Source organism: Myodes glareolus, chromosome 13 (assembly GCF_982192425.1).
Source record: "Myodes glareolus chromosome 13, mMyoGla1.1, whole genome shotgun sequence".
Lineage (NCBI taxonomy): Eukaryota > Metazoa > Chordata > Mammalia > Rodentia > Cricetidae > Myodes > Myodes glareolus.
The window spans coordinates 26,458,203-26,472,213 of record NC_142038.1 but is presented as its reverse complement, the minus strand read 5'-3'; the positions used below and the strand labels follow the sequence as shown (position 1 = coordinate 26,472,213).

The window sequence follows — 14,011 nt, the reverse complement described above, 5'->3', positions numbered from 1 at the left end:
GCCAGGAGGCCAGGGTTCCAAGGATGCAGTCTGAACGTGAAGCTCTAAGCTGTTTTTGTATGTTGAGGTCTCATTATGTAGCCCAGGCTGGCCCTGAGCTGCAATGTTCCCACTTCTCCCTTCTACATGCTGGGATTACAGCGTGGGATGCTGTACCTGGCATAGCCATCACATCTACTAGACTCAGAGTTGGCAACGGGAGAGCCCATTCATGCTGTTCTGCTCCTGTAAATTCTGTAAGCATCGGGGCGCTTTTATAACGTCCAAGAGTTTTGCAAATTGCCCCGAGTGGCTGTTTTGAGTGGGTGCACCCACAGTGCTCCAACACTGGTGTGAGCTCTGCCACCACACGAGGAACAACAGAACAAGTAAACACGAGGCTTATAATTGAGGGAGCAGTGAAATCTGGGGTCAGGAAGCCTCAGCTTTTCAGCTCAGCATGTTCTTTTACTCGCTGCAGGACACTGGGTGCATCACCTAACCCTCTCCCTGAGCCTTATCTGTGAGATGGGGACAGCAAGCGTGCCATGCACATCTGGTTGCTGTATGCGTGTATAAGTGAATTAACGACTAGTACCTGTGATGGCGGTGATGATGCTGAGAGTCTGTGTGACACGCAAAGCTTGTCTCTAACTCTGTAGTCCCGAGGCTGGGAACACTAGAACGAATCCTTTACTTTGTAGGTGTGAAAAACTCAGATTCCCTTGTTAGTCAGGGTCAGGACTTACACTTCTTGGAGACGGGCTCTTGGTTGGCTCCGGGCTGGCTCCCTTGCTGGGTTGCTCCCCATCATCCGACATATCCCGAAGGTCACCCAGGTCACAGTCTACAGAGAAAACCAAGGTGGCAGAGGAGAAAGAGGGCTAGGCTTGGGGTCTGGAGGCCTGCCTGTAAAGCCAGGCCATTCTTCCTCCATCCTTAGCAACCCGCACAAGCAGCTGAATAGAGTGTGCCCTGGGCTTCTTCCGTAGGTCGGCCGTGCTAATCTGTCTTGCCTGGCTTCCAGATAGAAGTCACAGTAGAACATTTTTGTGGGGTGCTTTAGAGGTCTTTGAGAACATGACACAGAGGCATGGGGGGCTCCTGTATATGTATGGGGCTCCTACATCTCTCTGACGTACAGGGACTGTTGTCTCAAAACTCTCCTAGACCATACATCTCTCCCGAGATAAACAGCACTTTCTTACTAGGATGGCTGCATGGCTCCTTCTCTCCCACAAGCCAAGCTGGCTGCTCTCAGGCTCACTCTCCCCTGGTCAAGTTCCTATTTCCTGCTGAGATGCTGGACCTCTCAGCCAGGCTCAGGGGCCACAACGGATGGGTGACCATGGCTGTGCTGTGCTGTTTGGCCGGCACATTCCCTCATGCAAGCTTAGGGTAGGTCTCCAACTACAGACAGAGGCTCTCAGAGCTACCCGGGCTCAGGGTGAAAGTCAAGAGCAGCACAAGGGGGACCCGGTGTGTATGTGTGCATGTGCGTGCATGCGTGTGTGTGTGTGTGTGTATGTGTGTGTGTTCTTGGTCAAGCTCAGGAGAGGGAACTTACCAAATTCTTCAAAGAGAGACTCCACAAAGCTGGGACCCGAGTGCAGGTCTGCAGTATTCACATACAGGAAGGAGACTTCTTTCGCTGAGGGAGGAGGACACGCCAGTGAGGAGAGAAGGCTACCCCACCTCTTTCTAGTTCTTTGCACGGCCACTGTGATGGCGATCTCTGCCTCCACACACAAGGGTATCCAGAAGTCTAAGCTGCTACAGGCCAGCTCAGGGTTGGCGAGGAAAAAGGGCTCCAGTGAGGAGGAACTTTGTCCCTGCCTCCCCGCCCCCACCCCAATGATCTTGTGAGGCAACAGGTGACATTCTGTTTGAGGAGAGTATGACTCAGAGTTACCCAGCTCAGAGTTACCTCATCCTTCAGACTCCTGGAGTCTGGTAAGGATGGGGTACAGTTTGTGAGTTATGAAGAGACAGTATGCCGTCTGCTGACTTGCAAGTATCTCCGAGAGGCTGAGACAAGCTGCTCGGTAGGCAGCGAGGCACACATACACATTTTTAGAGGGGGCAAGCACAAAGTTTGTGGGAACTGTTTAACCTGTGGGGATGCGTGTGTCAGATAGCATACAGGAGTGTATGTCTATGTGCAACTGCATGTCATACACACACATATACATTACAGTGTAGCCAAAGCATATGCTTGTGTGTATGTATGTATGGTATATGTTAGTGCTTATCTTGTGTAATGTGTGGTGTATACAGTGTGTTATGTGTGAGAGCGTTGTGCTGAAAACCGATCATGTGTGGTAAATATATGAACACGTAAGCTCCGTGTGAGTCTGTGGAGGGCTGGGGATGGAGGAGGACACACAGGACAACCGAGACTACAGGGGAGGGGTGGGGGCTGGGTCACAACCAGGCACCGGCTTAGACATCCCTTACACAGGCTCCAGGGTGAATGGTACCGTTGCGGTCTGTGTTAAGTGGGACTCCTCGGGGCTGACCTGGGAGGGGCTGCAGGTTCTGCAGGATGGAGGCCACGGCCATCTTCTTCTCCAGGGTACTGTCACTGAGGTACTCATGGTCCAGGAGGCTGAGGAGTCCAGTGAGCTCTGGGATGAGCTGCTCCAGCACTGGGGAGGGACAGTCAAGCCCTGAGTTAAGATCTTGTTCCTGTCCACTGGAGGCCAGGACGGCAGGGTCCAGAAGACAGTGCCTTGTTTACCACCGAGACACAGACAGGGCCCTCCACACAGCTGTTCCACAGCTCGTCCCCAACCTCTCTGGGGAAGGCCCTGCTCAAAACCCAGTGGCCTTCCTCCAGCCTTCCTACTCTGCCTTAGACCTCAGATGGCCTTGGTCTGCGGACTGACTGGGCCTCCAGGTTGGCACCTCTGAGCCCAGGCCACCCTGGGCAGGAGCAGGATGGCCTGATTTGCAGGCACAAGAGCTCCGAACGTATCTCAGCCAGCGTCCCCAGCTGCCCAGAACACAGGCAGGAAGGAAGCCTTTCTGCTTCATCCATTCACATGCTTCAATCTCTAGAACCTTCTGTTTCCTGCGACAGAGCCAAACGGAGCATTAACCCTTCCTACTCCGTAGTCCGAACTAACACCGCTGTTCTTTCCTCCCGTACATGGGTGCATCTCGAGCCTAAGTGTGCACAGGAATCATGTGGATTCTTGCCAAAATGCAGATTCTGGTTCTGCAGGAGGTCTGGGGTGGGAGCTGAGATTCTGTGTTCCTGACAAGTTCCCCAGGTCAGAGACCCCAGCGAATTATGAGATCTCAGAGCGGAGAGTCCTTTAAAGGCGGGAGCATGCCAAGACCATTATGTCATCGGCATTTCTCTGTCCCATATAGGACTTCTTTTGCCTTAGGGACAATGGTCAGCTTCATAACAGCTGTAACACATCCCTGCTTTATGACGGACACATGGTAACTTGTGTCGAACAGCTAGTATGCGCTGTGCGAATAAGCCTTTATCTTCTATCATCTGACCCTCAGATCATTATTGGCCCTGTTATATAAAGGATGAAATGAAGACGCTAAGTAGTTAAATACAAATAGCTATGAGGAATCTCCACCGATTCCTTGCGCCGTTTGCTTAGCCAGGGGACTATACTGCCTTGAAGCGTCTTATTTGAACCTACCAACAATTCTGAGGTAGATGTCGGGACCACCTCACGTTTTAGGTAAAGAACTAAGATAGAGAGGCCACCGAGAAGCACCGAGAAGAGCTTGGACTCTCAGGTCCGGTAGTTTCTAGTTCAGATCCACTGGGCAAGGAGGCGTCGATGTGACTCTGCAGAGGCTCGGATCCTAGGAGGGTCATCACACCGGTGACCCTGGGCCAGAGGACTAGGGTTCAGTCTGGGGTTGTGGGGCTTTCTACAGGCTACTTAACTTCCCAGTGATTCGGTTTCTTCCTCTCTAATCGGGCAAACCTTAACACACCTCACAGGGGACTGCGAGGGGTTTTTACAGCACGCCTCAGGCATTCTTGCTGCCCCTGAATGCAGCCCACTCATGTTGGCTTCCCAAGTGCGGGCCAACCTAGGTGCCTCACTTCCTAAGAGTCTAGGCTGCAGCCTGCTCCACAGAGTGCTTCTTGCTGGCCTTTGTTTCAAAGAGACATCTCTTGCACAGTGGCACTGTTGAGGACAGGCAGTGATGCCATCTCTCTGTGGCACGTAGGCATTAACCTAAAGATGGAACAAATAAATCAAGGTTGACAATCCAGATGGGACGACTGCCTCAGAGCATTCCAGCCACTGGCAATGCTGGAGCTACCTTTGGAGCACTTCCTAACTCACCCCCACAGGCTGTGAGTGGTCTGATGGGAGGACCCATTTCCCAGGATGCCCTGCACAGCTTCAAAGGAGTGGAGCTCACTGCTTCCCAGCTGTGGACTCCCAAGGTTGCAGAGAAGGAGACCTGCTGTCCCCAGGACCTGAGTCCCCAGTGCCCCAGAGGGAAGGGTCTGGATGGGGTAGGAGCTCCTGTCTTTAGAGCAGGAACCATTTAAAGTTTTACTGCAGCGAAACTTCTACTACCTGGAAGGCAATCTTTTCCAAAGGACTCATGGACCTCGCTGGACCTCAGGGATGCATGGATTTCAGTTAAGATCTCAAAATATTTGTAGGACATATATGGCAAGCTGGTTGCTCTGGGGGTTAGAGAAAATAAAGAGGATATTGTCCCAGCAGGCTTTCTCTTTTCTCTTTGTGTCTGTCTATCTGTCTGTATACTCACACACGTGAGCTGATATTCACATCCATACATAACCACTCACAGGGATATGCTCATAGTGTGTAAACACAACAGTGTAGCCTTGTTCCCCTGCCCTGTCAGCACCCTAGGGCAGAACAGCCTTATACCAGGCATTCTGATATTTTTTTTATCCCAAAATTCTTTTATACTTTTAGAAATTCTTCAGGTCCCAAGAAGCTCCCATTTGCAGTGGGTTGTGCCTATCAGTGCTGCATGACAATTAGACCAAGAGGCTGGTCCACCACAAAGATACACATGCATCCCAGCAGCCTTCAGAGCTGCCATCTTTACGTGTGCCCCTAGACCCCTAGACACTGTACCTGCTCTTGTGCAGAAAGAGCACGAGGAAGGTACACTGTATGTTAGTGCTATGTTGAAATACTTTTGAGCCAGGTTTGGCAGTGCACCCTTGAAGTTCCAGCATCGGGGAGCCTGAGGCAAGGGGGTAGCTTGAGACCAAGGAGCTAGAGACTAGCTTGAAATCACAGTGAGATCCCTATAAACAACAAAAAGGCAACAAAAAAGTAGCTTTGATTTTGTGGTCCCCTTGAAAATATTTTGGGATTCCCAGGTGTTTCTAATCCCCAGGCAAGTGCCCAGGGGCAGGATCAGTCTGGCTTCTCCAGAAGCCGTACTTATATTTATTGCCCTGCATGCGCTTGGTTACCCTTTCTATAGGAACAACTAGGTTCTGAGGGAATTCTCTGAGGTTATCACAGCGGCTTTAGTACCAAGCTTTGCAAGGCAGTTTGTTTCCTCTCTGGTCTTTGACAGGATCACACACGCAAAGCCTTGACTTCTAAGTACCCTGTCTCCTCATTGGGGATTAAACTCAGGGCACCTGGACATGCTAGGCAAGTGCCCTCCCACTGAGCTACCCCCTCCCAGACCTCAAAGACTGATTACTGAACAGACATGGGTCACTATAATCCAACTAGACAGAGGAGAAGGAGGAGCTAAGGGAGAAGATGACGGAGAACATGCAGACACAATGCTTTCTGCTTCCCAGAGAGAAAACTCCGCTTGCAGTAAATGAACAAGACCAGTCCTTGAAGCTAAGCAGTCACCTTGTGCTGCGCAGGTGGTTTGAATGAGGACGACTCCCAAAGGCTCATCTGTTTGAATGCTGGTCCCAGGCAGAGGAACTGTTTGGGAAGGATTAGGAGGTATGACCTTGCTGGAGGAGGTGTGTCATGGGGGGGGGTGGACTTTGGGTTTCAAAAGCCTTGGAAAGCCCAGTCTCCCTCTCTCTTTCTGGCTATAACTGTTATACTAGGTGTGAGCTCTCAGCTACCGCTTCAGCACCATGCTTGCCTTCCTGCTGCCATGCTCCCTGCCATGATGATAATGTACCAATCCTCTGAAACTGGAAGCCAACTCTCAATTAAACACTTCCTCCTATAGGTTGCCTTGGTCATGGTGTCTCTTCACAGTAATAGAACAGTAATGAAGACAACCTCCACTGCTCTAGGAAAGAGGAAAGCGAAGCTCAAAGGAAGAGAAATAAGTGCCAAGGACGAGAAATAAGTGCCAAGGACAGGCCTTGGATTTTTCTTCAAAGCTCAAACTCCCATGCTTTAATCTCCTACCACACTTCAGCTTAACCCAACAGCTTGGAGGCCAGGGGGTTGTGGAATATTAGTTGAAGTTGTGTTACATTCGTTTATGTTGTGGAACATTTGTTTAACTATGCGAAGATGTGTTGCATTCTTTTATGTTGTATTTGTTTAAATACAAACAAAAAAAAGCTGTGTTGCTTTGCCTGTCTAAAACTCCTGATTGGTCCGATAAGGAGCTGAATAACCAATAGAAAGGCAGGAGAAAGAATAGGCGGGGCTAGCAGGCAGGGAAAATAAACAGGAGGAGGACTCTGGGAAGAGATGATGAAAGAACAAGAAACCAAGAAGAGGAGGACATCAGGGACCAGCTACCCAGTCACCCAGCTACCCAGCCAGCCACAAAGCAAGAAGTAAAGAAAGGTATATAGAATAGAGAAAGACAAAAGCCCAGAGACAAAGGTAGATGGGATAATTTAAGAAAAGCTGGCAAGAAATAAGCCGAGCTAAGGCCAGGCACTTATAAGTAAGAATAGGCCTCTGTGTGTTTATTTGTAGCTGGGTGGTGGACCCCCTAGGGATAAAACAGTAAAAAACCACACCAGGACAGGAGGGAGGTGGCAGAGGCAATGCCGGACTTCCTCTCCAAATCCTCTTTGCAGAGGGTGCTGGGTTACACCTTCATCTGTGAGATTCTTTCTGAGGGGTGAGGTTTCTGCTACATGGCCATCTCCACAGGCAGCCTACCAGTACTTCACAGCCCTGAACACAGCAGCAACAGCGCTCAGAGGAGCTTTCCTGCACGGAACCACGTCCCAGAGAAAATGTTACATAACACTGTGGACACAAAACCATTCAGCCAGCACCAGGCTCTTCCAGGATAATGGAGTTCAGAGTGTTCTCAAGAACAATGGATACAGAAGTATGGTCCTGCTGTGGGGGATTTTCCTAAGGGATTTAAACCATCAGAGAATTCCATTAGAGAGAAGGCTTCTGGGTGTCATGCAGAAGACATACTGTACCACCACCATGTCAGCAGCCTTGAGTTTTAGGTAGACTAAGACTCCAGGGTTGTTGGAAATGCAGACTCCTGGTCGTCTCGGCCAGAGAGTGACTTGATAGATCTGCACCGGAGTTCAGAGGCACCGGGGTCTAGAGGCTGGTGTTTGGCAAGGACTCAGGTGCTTCTGCCCTGGCAATGCAAATTTCAGTGTCTGCAAAACATGCCAGCAAGCATCAGAGAATCATATGGACTGAAGGAAAACCTTTATCATGTAAGAAGCCACTGAACTGCCCTCTCTGGATACCAGAGAGTCAACGAGCAAAGGGATAGACACTCCTACAGAAGGTGATCAGTGACTTCAGGACAGAGTCTGGTGCGGTGGCTAGTGATCTGGGTCTAACCCCAAATGTGTCCTTGGATTCTTTTTTTGTTTTAAATTTTATTTTATGTACTTTGGCATGAAGGTGTCAGATCCCCTGGAACTGACATGTTGTGAACATGACAGAGAGTTTTAGATAGTTGTGAACTGCCACGTGGGTGCTGGGAATTGATTGAACCTGTGTGTCCTCTGGAAGAGCAGCCAGTGCTCTGAACTGCTGAGCCATCTCTCCAGCCCCCAAGTCCTTGGATTCTTGTGTTTTGCACTTGTGCTGAGTTCTGGTCTTGCTGTTCAAGAGGACCCCTAAGCTCAGAGCTCTGGGGACTCGGTAAGGCCCTGCTGTGCCTGTAGGCAACACTCAGTAAGCGACTGCTGTATTGTACACTGTGGTCAAAGTTGTTTCTGTTTACTAACACCTTCCAGAACTTTGAATTCCAAAGCATTGGCCAGATGATATGTGTGGACAATGAGTTATACTTAACACAAGGCACACAGTAGTAGGTGTGAAAACGATATTTTGATGACCTAGCCCATCCCTCCCATTTTAAAGATCCACAAAGCGAGGGTCAAAGAGGTTGTGTGACTTGGTTGTGGTCACACAACTAGTCGAGGGAAAGGAAATATCCAGTGTGAAATTGACATACAATTCCCCTGAGTCTGACGTTTACGTGGAATCGTGTCCGGGAGGCTGTGGACTCCTCTCCCACCACTGCCATTTTCCAGTTGGGGGATCCTGGGAAAATTTCCAAACTTTCCTAAGCTTCCAGTCTCTTAGCAAAGAGAATATTAAGAATTCCTGACCCACAAGGTGAAGGTGAAGTAGTGATAGGACCAGACAGTCAGTCTTCATCTATGTCTTCTCCCAGAAAGGCGCTCCAGGTGTGTGTGTGTGTGTGTGTGTGTGTGTGTGTGTGTGTGTGTGTGTGTCGGGAGGGGGTACGTAATGCAAGAACAGGGACCTGCTAGTCCTACCATTAGGATAGCTTATGGGCCTGGGCTGAGCTGGCAATGGTGGCGACAGAAAGCCATTGAGCCCCTTCCCTACTCAAGAGGTTCAAAGCCAAGTGAGGGGACATGATTCTTCAGTTAGAGGGACCATCAGTGACACCCATGAGCCAGGCCTCTACTGTTCTCAGCCACCCATTTATAACTTGTCCCTCTCCTTTACTCCCGGTCCAGGCAACATGAGTCTTTGGTGGGTCAGACTAGGATATCAGCATGGAAAACCCTAGTGAATGCGTGCTGCCGACATGGGCGAGCCATGTCTAAGGCAACAGTAGCCTCAGACTCATGGGAAATATGGCAGTCTCCCTGCGTCCCAGGGGTGAGGCTCAGAGGGATGGCAAAGCCTTCCTTTGGTCCAAGTGTGAAGTTGGCCATGTGTACAGAAGTCATCTGCCATAGTTTCTTTCCAGATGCCCAATCTGAAGGCTGGTGTCTTTATGATCTAGCCATGGATTACACATATACCACAAATATCACACACACACACACACACACACACACCATATACCCTGCCTCCTGTATAAAATAAACACAATAAGCTTCCAGAGTACCGCGTCTCTCAACCAGAGGGTGCAGTCTACCAGATCCCAGCTTTACAGTGTGCGCGCGTGGGTGTCTGTCTGTCATTTCTTTAGCCCCGGTCAAGTCCACAGAGTTGAGCAAGGACTTGGCACATCAGGACAGAATAATCTTTATGTCTGAAGTTTATCTAGAATACATTTATTTGGTTTAGTTTAGTCTTCGAGAGGTATAATAAATTCTAAAGACTAAAACCAAACAGGAAAAATGGTCTAATTGTCCATAAGTCTTTGATTTTTTTGTTTTCAAGTGACTGTAGAGAAAAGATTGAATCGCTTGAGATAATGAGTGATTATTCTCTGGGATATGAAGAGTTTTCTCAAATAAAAGTGGAATTTCCAGATACACCTAGGAGTAAACTTCTGAGTGTGTATTGTTCCTGGGGAGAACCCTTCCAGGACCAAGATCAATGATCTATGCTTCTCCGCACACCCTGCTGAAACAATGAAAACAGGGTACCATGTATCAGAGGTTAAACCTCGGGCCCCAAGCAGTCACTTGCCCAGAGCCCTGAGTGACTTCAAGCAAAGCTTCAGCCAGAAGGATTCTTAGCAACTGGGACGCACAGGACTCCAGCAAGAACACTGGGAATGTGGGGTGTATAGAGGGGGCTCAAAGGTAATCAGCCCCAATTTCCATTTTCAAAGAGAAAACGGGTCTACCTCAAAACCCTTCTGCAAGCCACAGGCTAAAGAAACTGGGCCTGGACTCCTCTGGGTGTGAAGTTAGTCCTGCCCACTTCTCCCCAGCCCCACTACCTGACAGGCCTCTTGACAGATCACAAAGACAATTCACCCTGTCTGATGTCAGAGAAGCCACAACACAATTTTAAACTGGAAAGTAAGAAGAGCCATTTGCGAGGTTTCGTGAAGGACCTACAATTTTTTCTTTCGGCTCACACAAATTTCCAAGCAGCAAAATGACCCAATTTCCTTCTCATAGCCATCTCCCTGGAGAGAGAACCAGACATTGCTTTAGAACTGTTTCATCAAGATGTCTGAAACCATCGTTGTGGCAGACATCTTTTTCCCAGCACTCAGGAGACAAAGACAGGCAGGAACTCATCTCTGTGAGTTCCAGGCCAGTCTGGTCTACATAGTGAGTTCCAGGACAGCCAGGGCTACATAGAGAGACCCTGTCTAAAAAAAAAAAAAAAAAAAAAAAAACCAACAACAACAACAAAAAACCTGACAGAACCCCTCCCCCTCAAAAGCCAAGTCAGATAGCACACACCTTTAGTCCTGGCACTTGGAAGGCAGAGGCAGGCAGATCTCTGTGAGTTTGAGGCCAGCTTGGTCTATAAAGTGACAGGGCAGGGACTGTTACACAAGAAACCCTGTTTCAAAAAACCAAAAACCAAAACCAAAACCAGAAAGGAAGGAAAGAAGGAAGGAAGGAAGGAAGGAAGAAGGAGGAGACAACCCTCTGTGTACTGTATTAATGGGGTCCATGAATAGGGTATGGCCTGTGAAAACCTTGGGGTTCCTACTAGATGTGAAATTGAGCACTGGGGTCTGGAGATAAATGAGGGAGGAGTCTCCCTATGACCAGGGAGACCTTGCCCAGGATGCCCATGCTGGTTGGTCCTCATCCTTTCAGCCCAGACATTCTCCGTGTTTCTGGCCTCCAGATTTCCCTCCTCTGACTGCCAAGTAGGCCTCTGCTCTCTACTCTGCTATGTTTCCTCAGGGAAATCTCTGTTCTTTTGGCCACACTGCTTTCTCCTAATTTATGCTATCATATCTTGATAGCGCTCTCCCTCTGGCATTTCCTGTGGTCAAACTTTTTTTTTTTAAAAGATTTATTTAGTTATTTCTTTTTTTAAAATATTTATTTATTTATTATGTACACAATATTCTGTCTGTGTGTATGTCTGCAGGTCAGAAGAGGGCACCAGATCTCATTACAGATGGTTGTGAGCCACACCATATGGTTGCCGGGAATTGAACTCAGGACCTTTGGAAGAGCAGGCAATGCTCTTTAACCACTGTGCCATCTCTCCAGCCCCTTATTTAGTTATTTCTATGTAAGTGTTTAGCCTGCATGTATGGGTGTACACCATGTATACGCCTGGTGGTGGCAGAGGCCAGAGATATAACTGGACTTCCTGGAACTGATGTTACAGATGGTTGTGAGCCACCATGTGGGTGCTAGGAACCCAACCCAGGTCCTCTGGAAGAGCAGCAGATACTCTTCACTGCTGAGCCATCTCTCCAGCCCTCACGTAGTAAAATGGAAACCCCCTTACCGTTTTGTGTTTTGGGAACAGAATCTCACGTACCCTAGCGTAGCCTCGGTCTTGAACTTCCGATCCTCCCGAGCATTGCTATGAGCATCATCACACTGGGTGTTTAATGCAGTGCTGGGATCCGGTCCTCATTGTCCTTGTGTGTCTTTTTGGGGGAGGGGTCAGTTTCCCTCATTTGTGTCTCCTCCATGTTGACAGGAGCATACTCATGCCCGGTATGAAGTAAATGCCGAAGGAATGGTGAAGGGAATGAATTTATAGGCACAGACTTTTTTCTTGTGTTGATAAAGTCTAGCAGCTAGCTGATGTGATTTAAACAATCACATCCATCCCAGTAGCGACTCAGCATAGTAAAGAGGTGTTTGGAAGAAGAAAAGCACAAAAACAAACAACAAACAAACAACTCTGGTTGAAAAAGGAAACCAAAGTCCAACTGCTCCCTTGGCTCAGCTCCCAAAGACTGTGTGCTGCCTTGTATCTCCCATGGGAATACAGCTGCGAATGACTGCGGGATGCGGTCTGTTGGTGGTGGGCGTCAATTCTGACACATATACTGGAAATGGTGGGAGTCTGAAGATACTGAGAAAACGGCCTGTGGTGGTTTCACTGTGACTGTCAACTTGGTGGGATTCAGAGACACCACAGAAGCAAACCCCTGGACATGATTGTGATAGAGTGAGCGTCTAGACTGGATTAGCTGAGGTGGGCAAACCTCCCCTAAACGTGGGTGCTACCACACTACAAGCTATGGACCTGGACTGAATAAGAGGTGCCAGGATCCACCGCTCTCTGCTGGATACTCCGGGACTAGCTGCCCCACGCCCCTGTTACCACATCCTTCATGATAGTCTGTGACCTCAAACCAGGAGCCCAAATAAATGTTTTCTGCTATAAGCTGCTACTGTCATAGCAACAGGACAAGTAATATACCCCCAAGTTCAAGTCCTGTTCCCCCATTTCATAGCCTTGCATGTCTGAGACCAATAGCCCTCTGCTGTACATATACCACTATTAACCCACAAGTATGGCCCCTCAGTAGGAATGGGCTTGACACAGGAGAACATATGCTGAACGGCATTTAGTATATTGTAAGTATTCAGCCAACATGAGTGGGTTTACCTGCTTTAAGAGACTTACATGATATTTACATGCATTAACCTGTACCAGGTGGGCTAGCCATGTTTTATAGGTGAGGACTTTATAAGTGGGAGGATGGCAGAATGAGAGGGGCTGGTTGTGATGTCTTTCTTCCAGAATGGTGCTCTCACGGGAGCTCAATTGGGGCCACCAGCACCACAGGAAAGGCTAGGAGAACTGTCCTTTTGATCTGTGGGTTTAAACTCTCCTTCCCTGTTGAAGGTCTTTTTCAACTTGCTGACTGGGGCTACAGGGGCCCCAGCTTCTTCCTGTAGCTTTATAAGTGCTTCTTTTGAAGACCAAGGAACAGCCAGACAGTGGGCAAAATGCTGGAAGTGACAGCAGCATTGGTTAGACTAGAAGGGTTTTTTTTTCCCATCAAAATAAACATTGCCTGTCGTCCTGTGATATAGGAAGAGCGTGGTATAAATGGACTGGAAAAGAAGCAGTAGAGACGCCCTGCCTGCCCAGCTAGGGTCCAGTGCTCAGCATCTTTCAGGAGTTCAGTCTTGACCCTGTGGAAGTCACTTTGGAAGGCTTGTGTATGTTAATCAGAGCAATGGCTTCCTGGCCGGAGAGGACTCTGGAGGAAGGAAGCTGAAGGACAGAGGAGGGTGTGTGTATAGGTTGGGGACTTGGTCTCAGAGGACCTGGTTTGAGTTTTAACTCCCTTCATTTACTCAGGGTGATTTGGGGTAAGCAACTTAACCTCTTTGAGCATCATTTTCCTCCTAGGCATGAGGATGTGGAACTTCCAGATGTGCTGGCGCAGGGTGATGGGGAATGAACTGGACTTTTAAAGCAGTGTTAATACCAGGATGATAGACTAGTATATTTCTTTAACCTGCTGCGATTTCAGAAAGATAGGGAGATAGGAAGTCAGAAAGGTCACAGATCATGGGGAAGCAGTCATGTGGGCATATCTGGTGGCCCTATCTAGGAGTCAGGCTGAGGGACAGGCTCAGGGAAGTCCAGGGTCTTCACTGCCATCCCCAGCAGCAATTCTGTCCCGCTTGGAGAACCAGTTCCTAGCTCTGAGTCCCAGGGAAACCTTCCTTGCATATGGGAGGAGGTGGGGGCTTGCCTATAACTTCCCATTTCTGAGGAAATAACTTCTGGCTGTGGGATGGGGCTCTCCCAGAATTGTTCCTTTGTCTGTGGATTCCTCCCTGTTTAGCTCACAACGGAAACTGTTCTAGGAGGAAGTGGGAAACTGTGACACCCGCTCCTTCTCCCACTCAAGATGGGAGCCTGCTTCCGTTTGGACAGTCTACACTGTCTCCCTCACCAAAGGTAGGGGGAGCAGCAGCAGTGCCAGGGGCGCCCGTAAAACAACA

The 14,011-nt window shown here is 48.9% G+C and overlaps 1 protein-coding gene across 1 annotated transcript in view; it reads right to left on the bottom strand.

Annotated features, from left to right (window-relative positions):
- The window catches only part of Afap1l1 (actin filament associated protein 1 like 1), a 57,608-nt gene that overhangs the window by 27,771 nt on the left and 15,826 nt on the right, over positions 1 to 14,011 (bottom strand). The window contains 3 exon segments of the mRNA XM_048419715.3: positions 729 to 826; positions 1,547 to 1,630; positions 2,499 to 2,627. Coding sequence (XP_048275672.3) covers positions 729 to 826; positions 1,547 to 1,630; positions 2,499 to 2,627 — 311 coding nt within the window.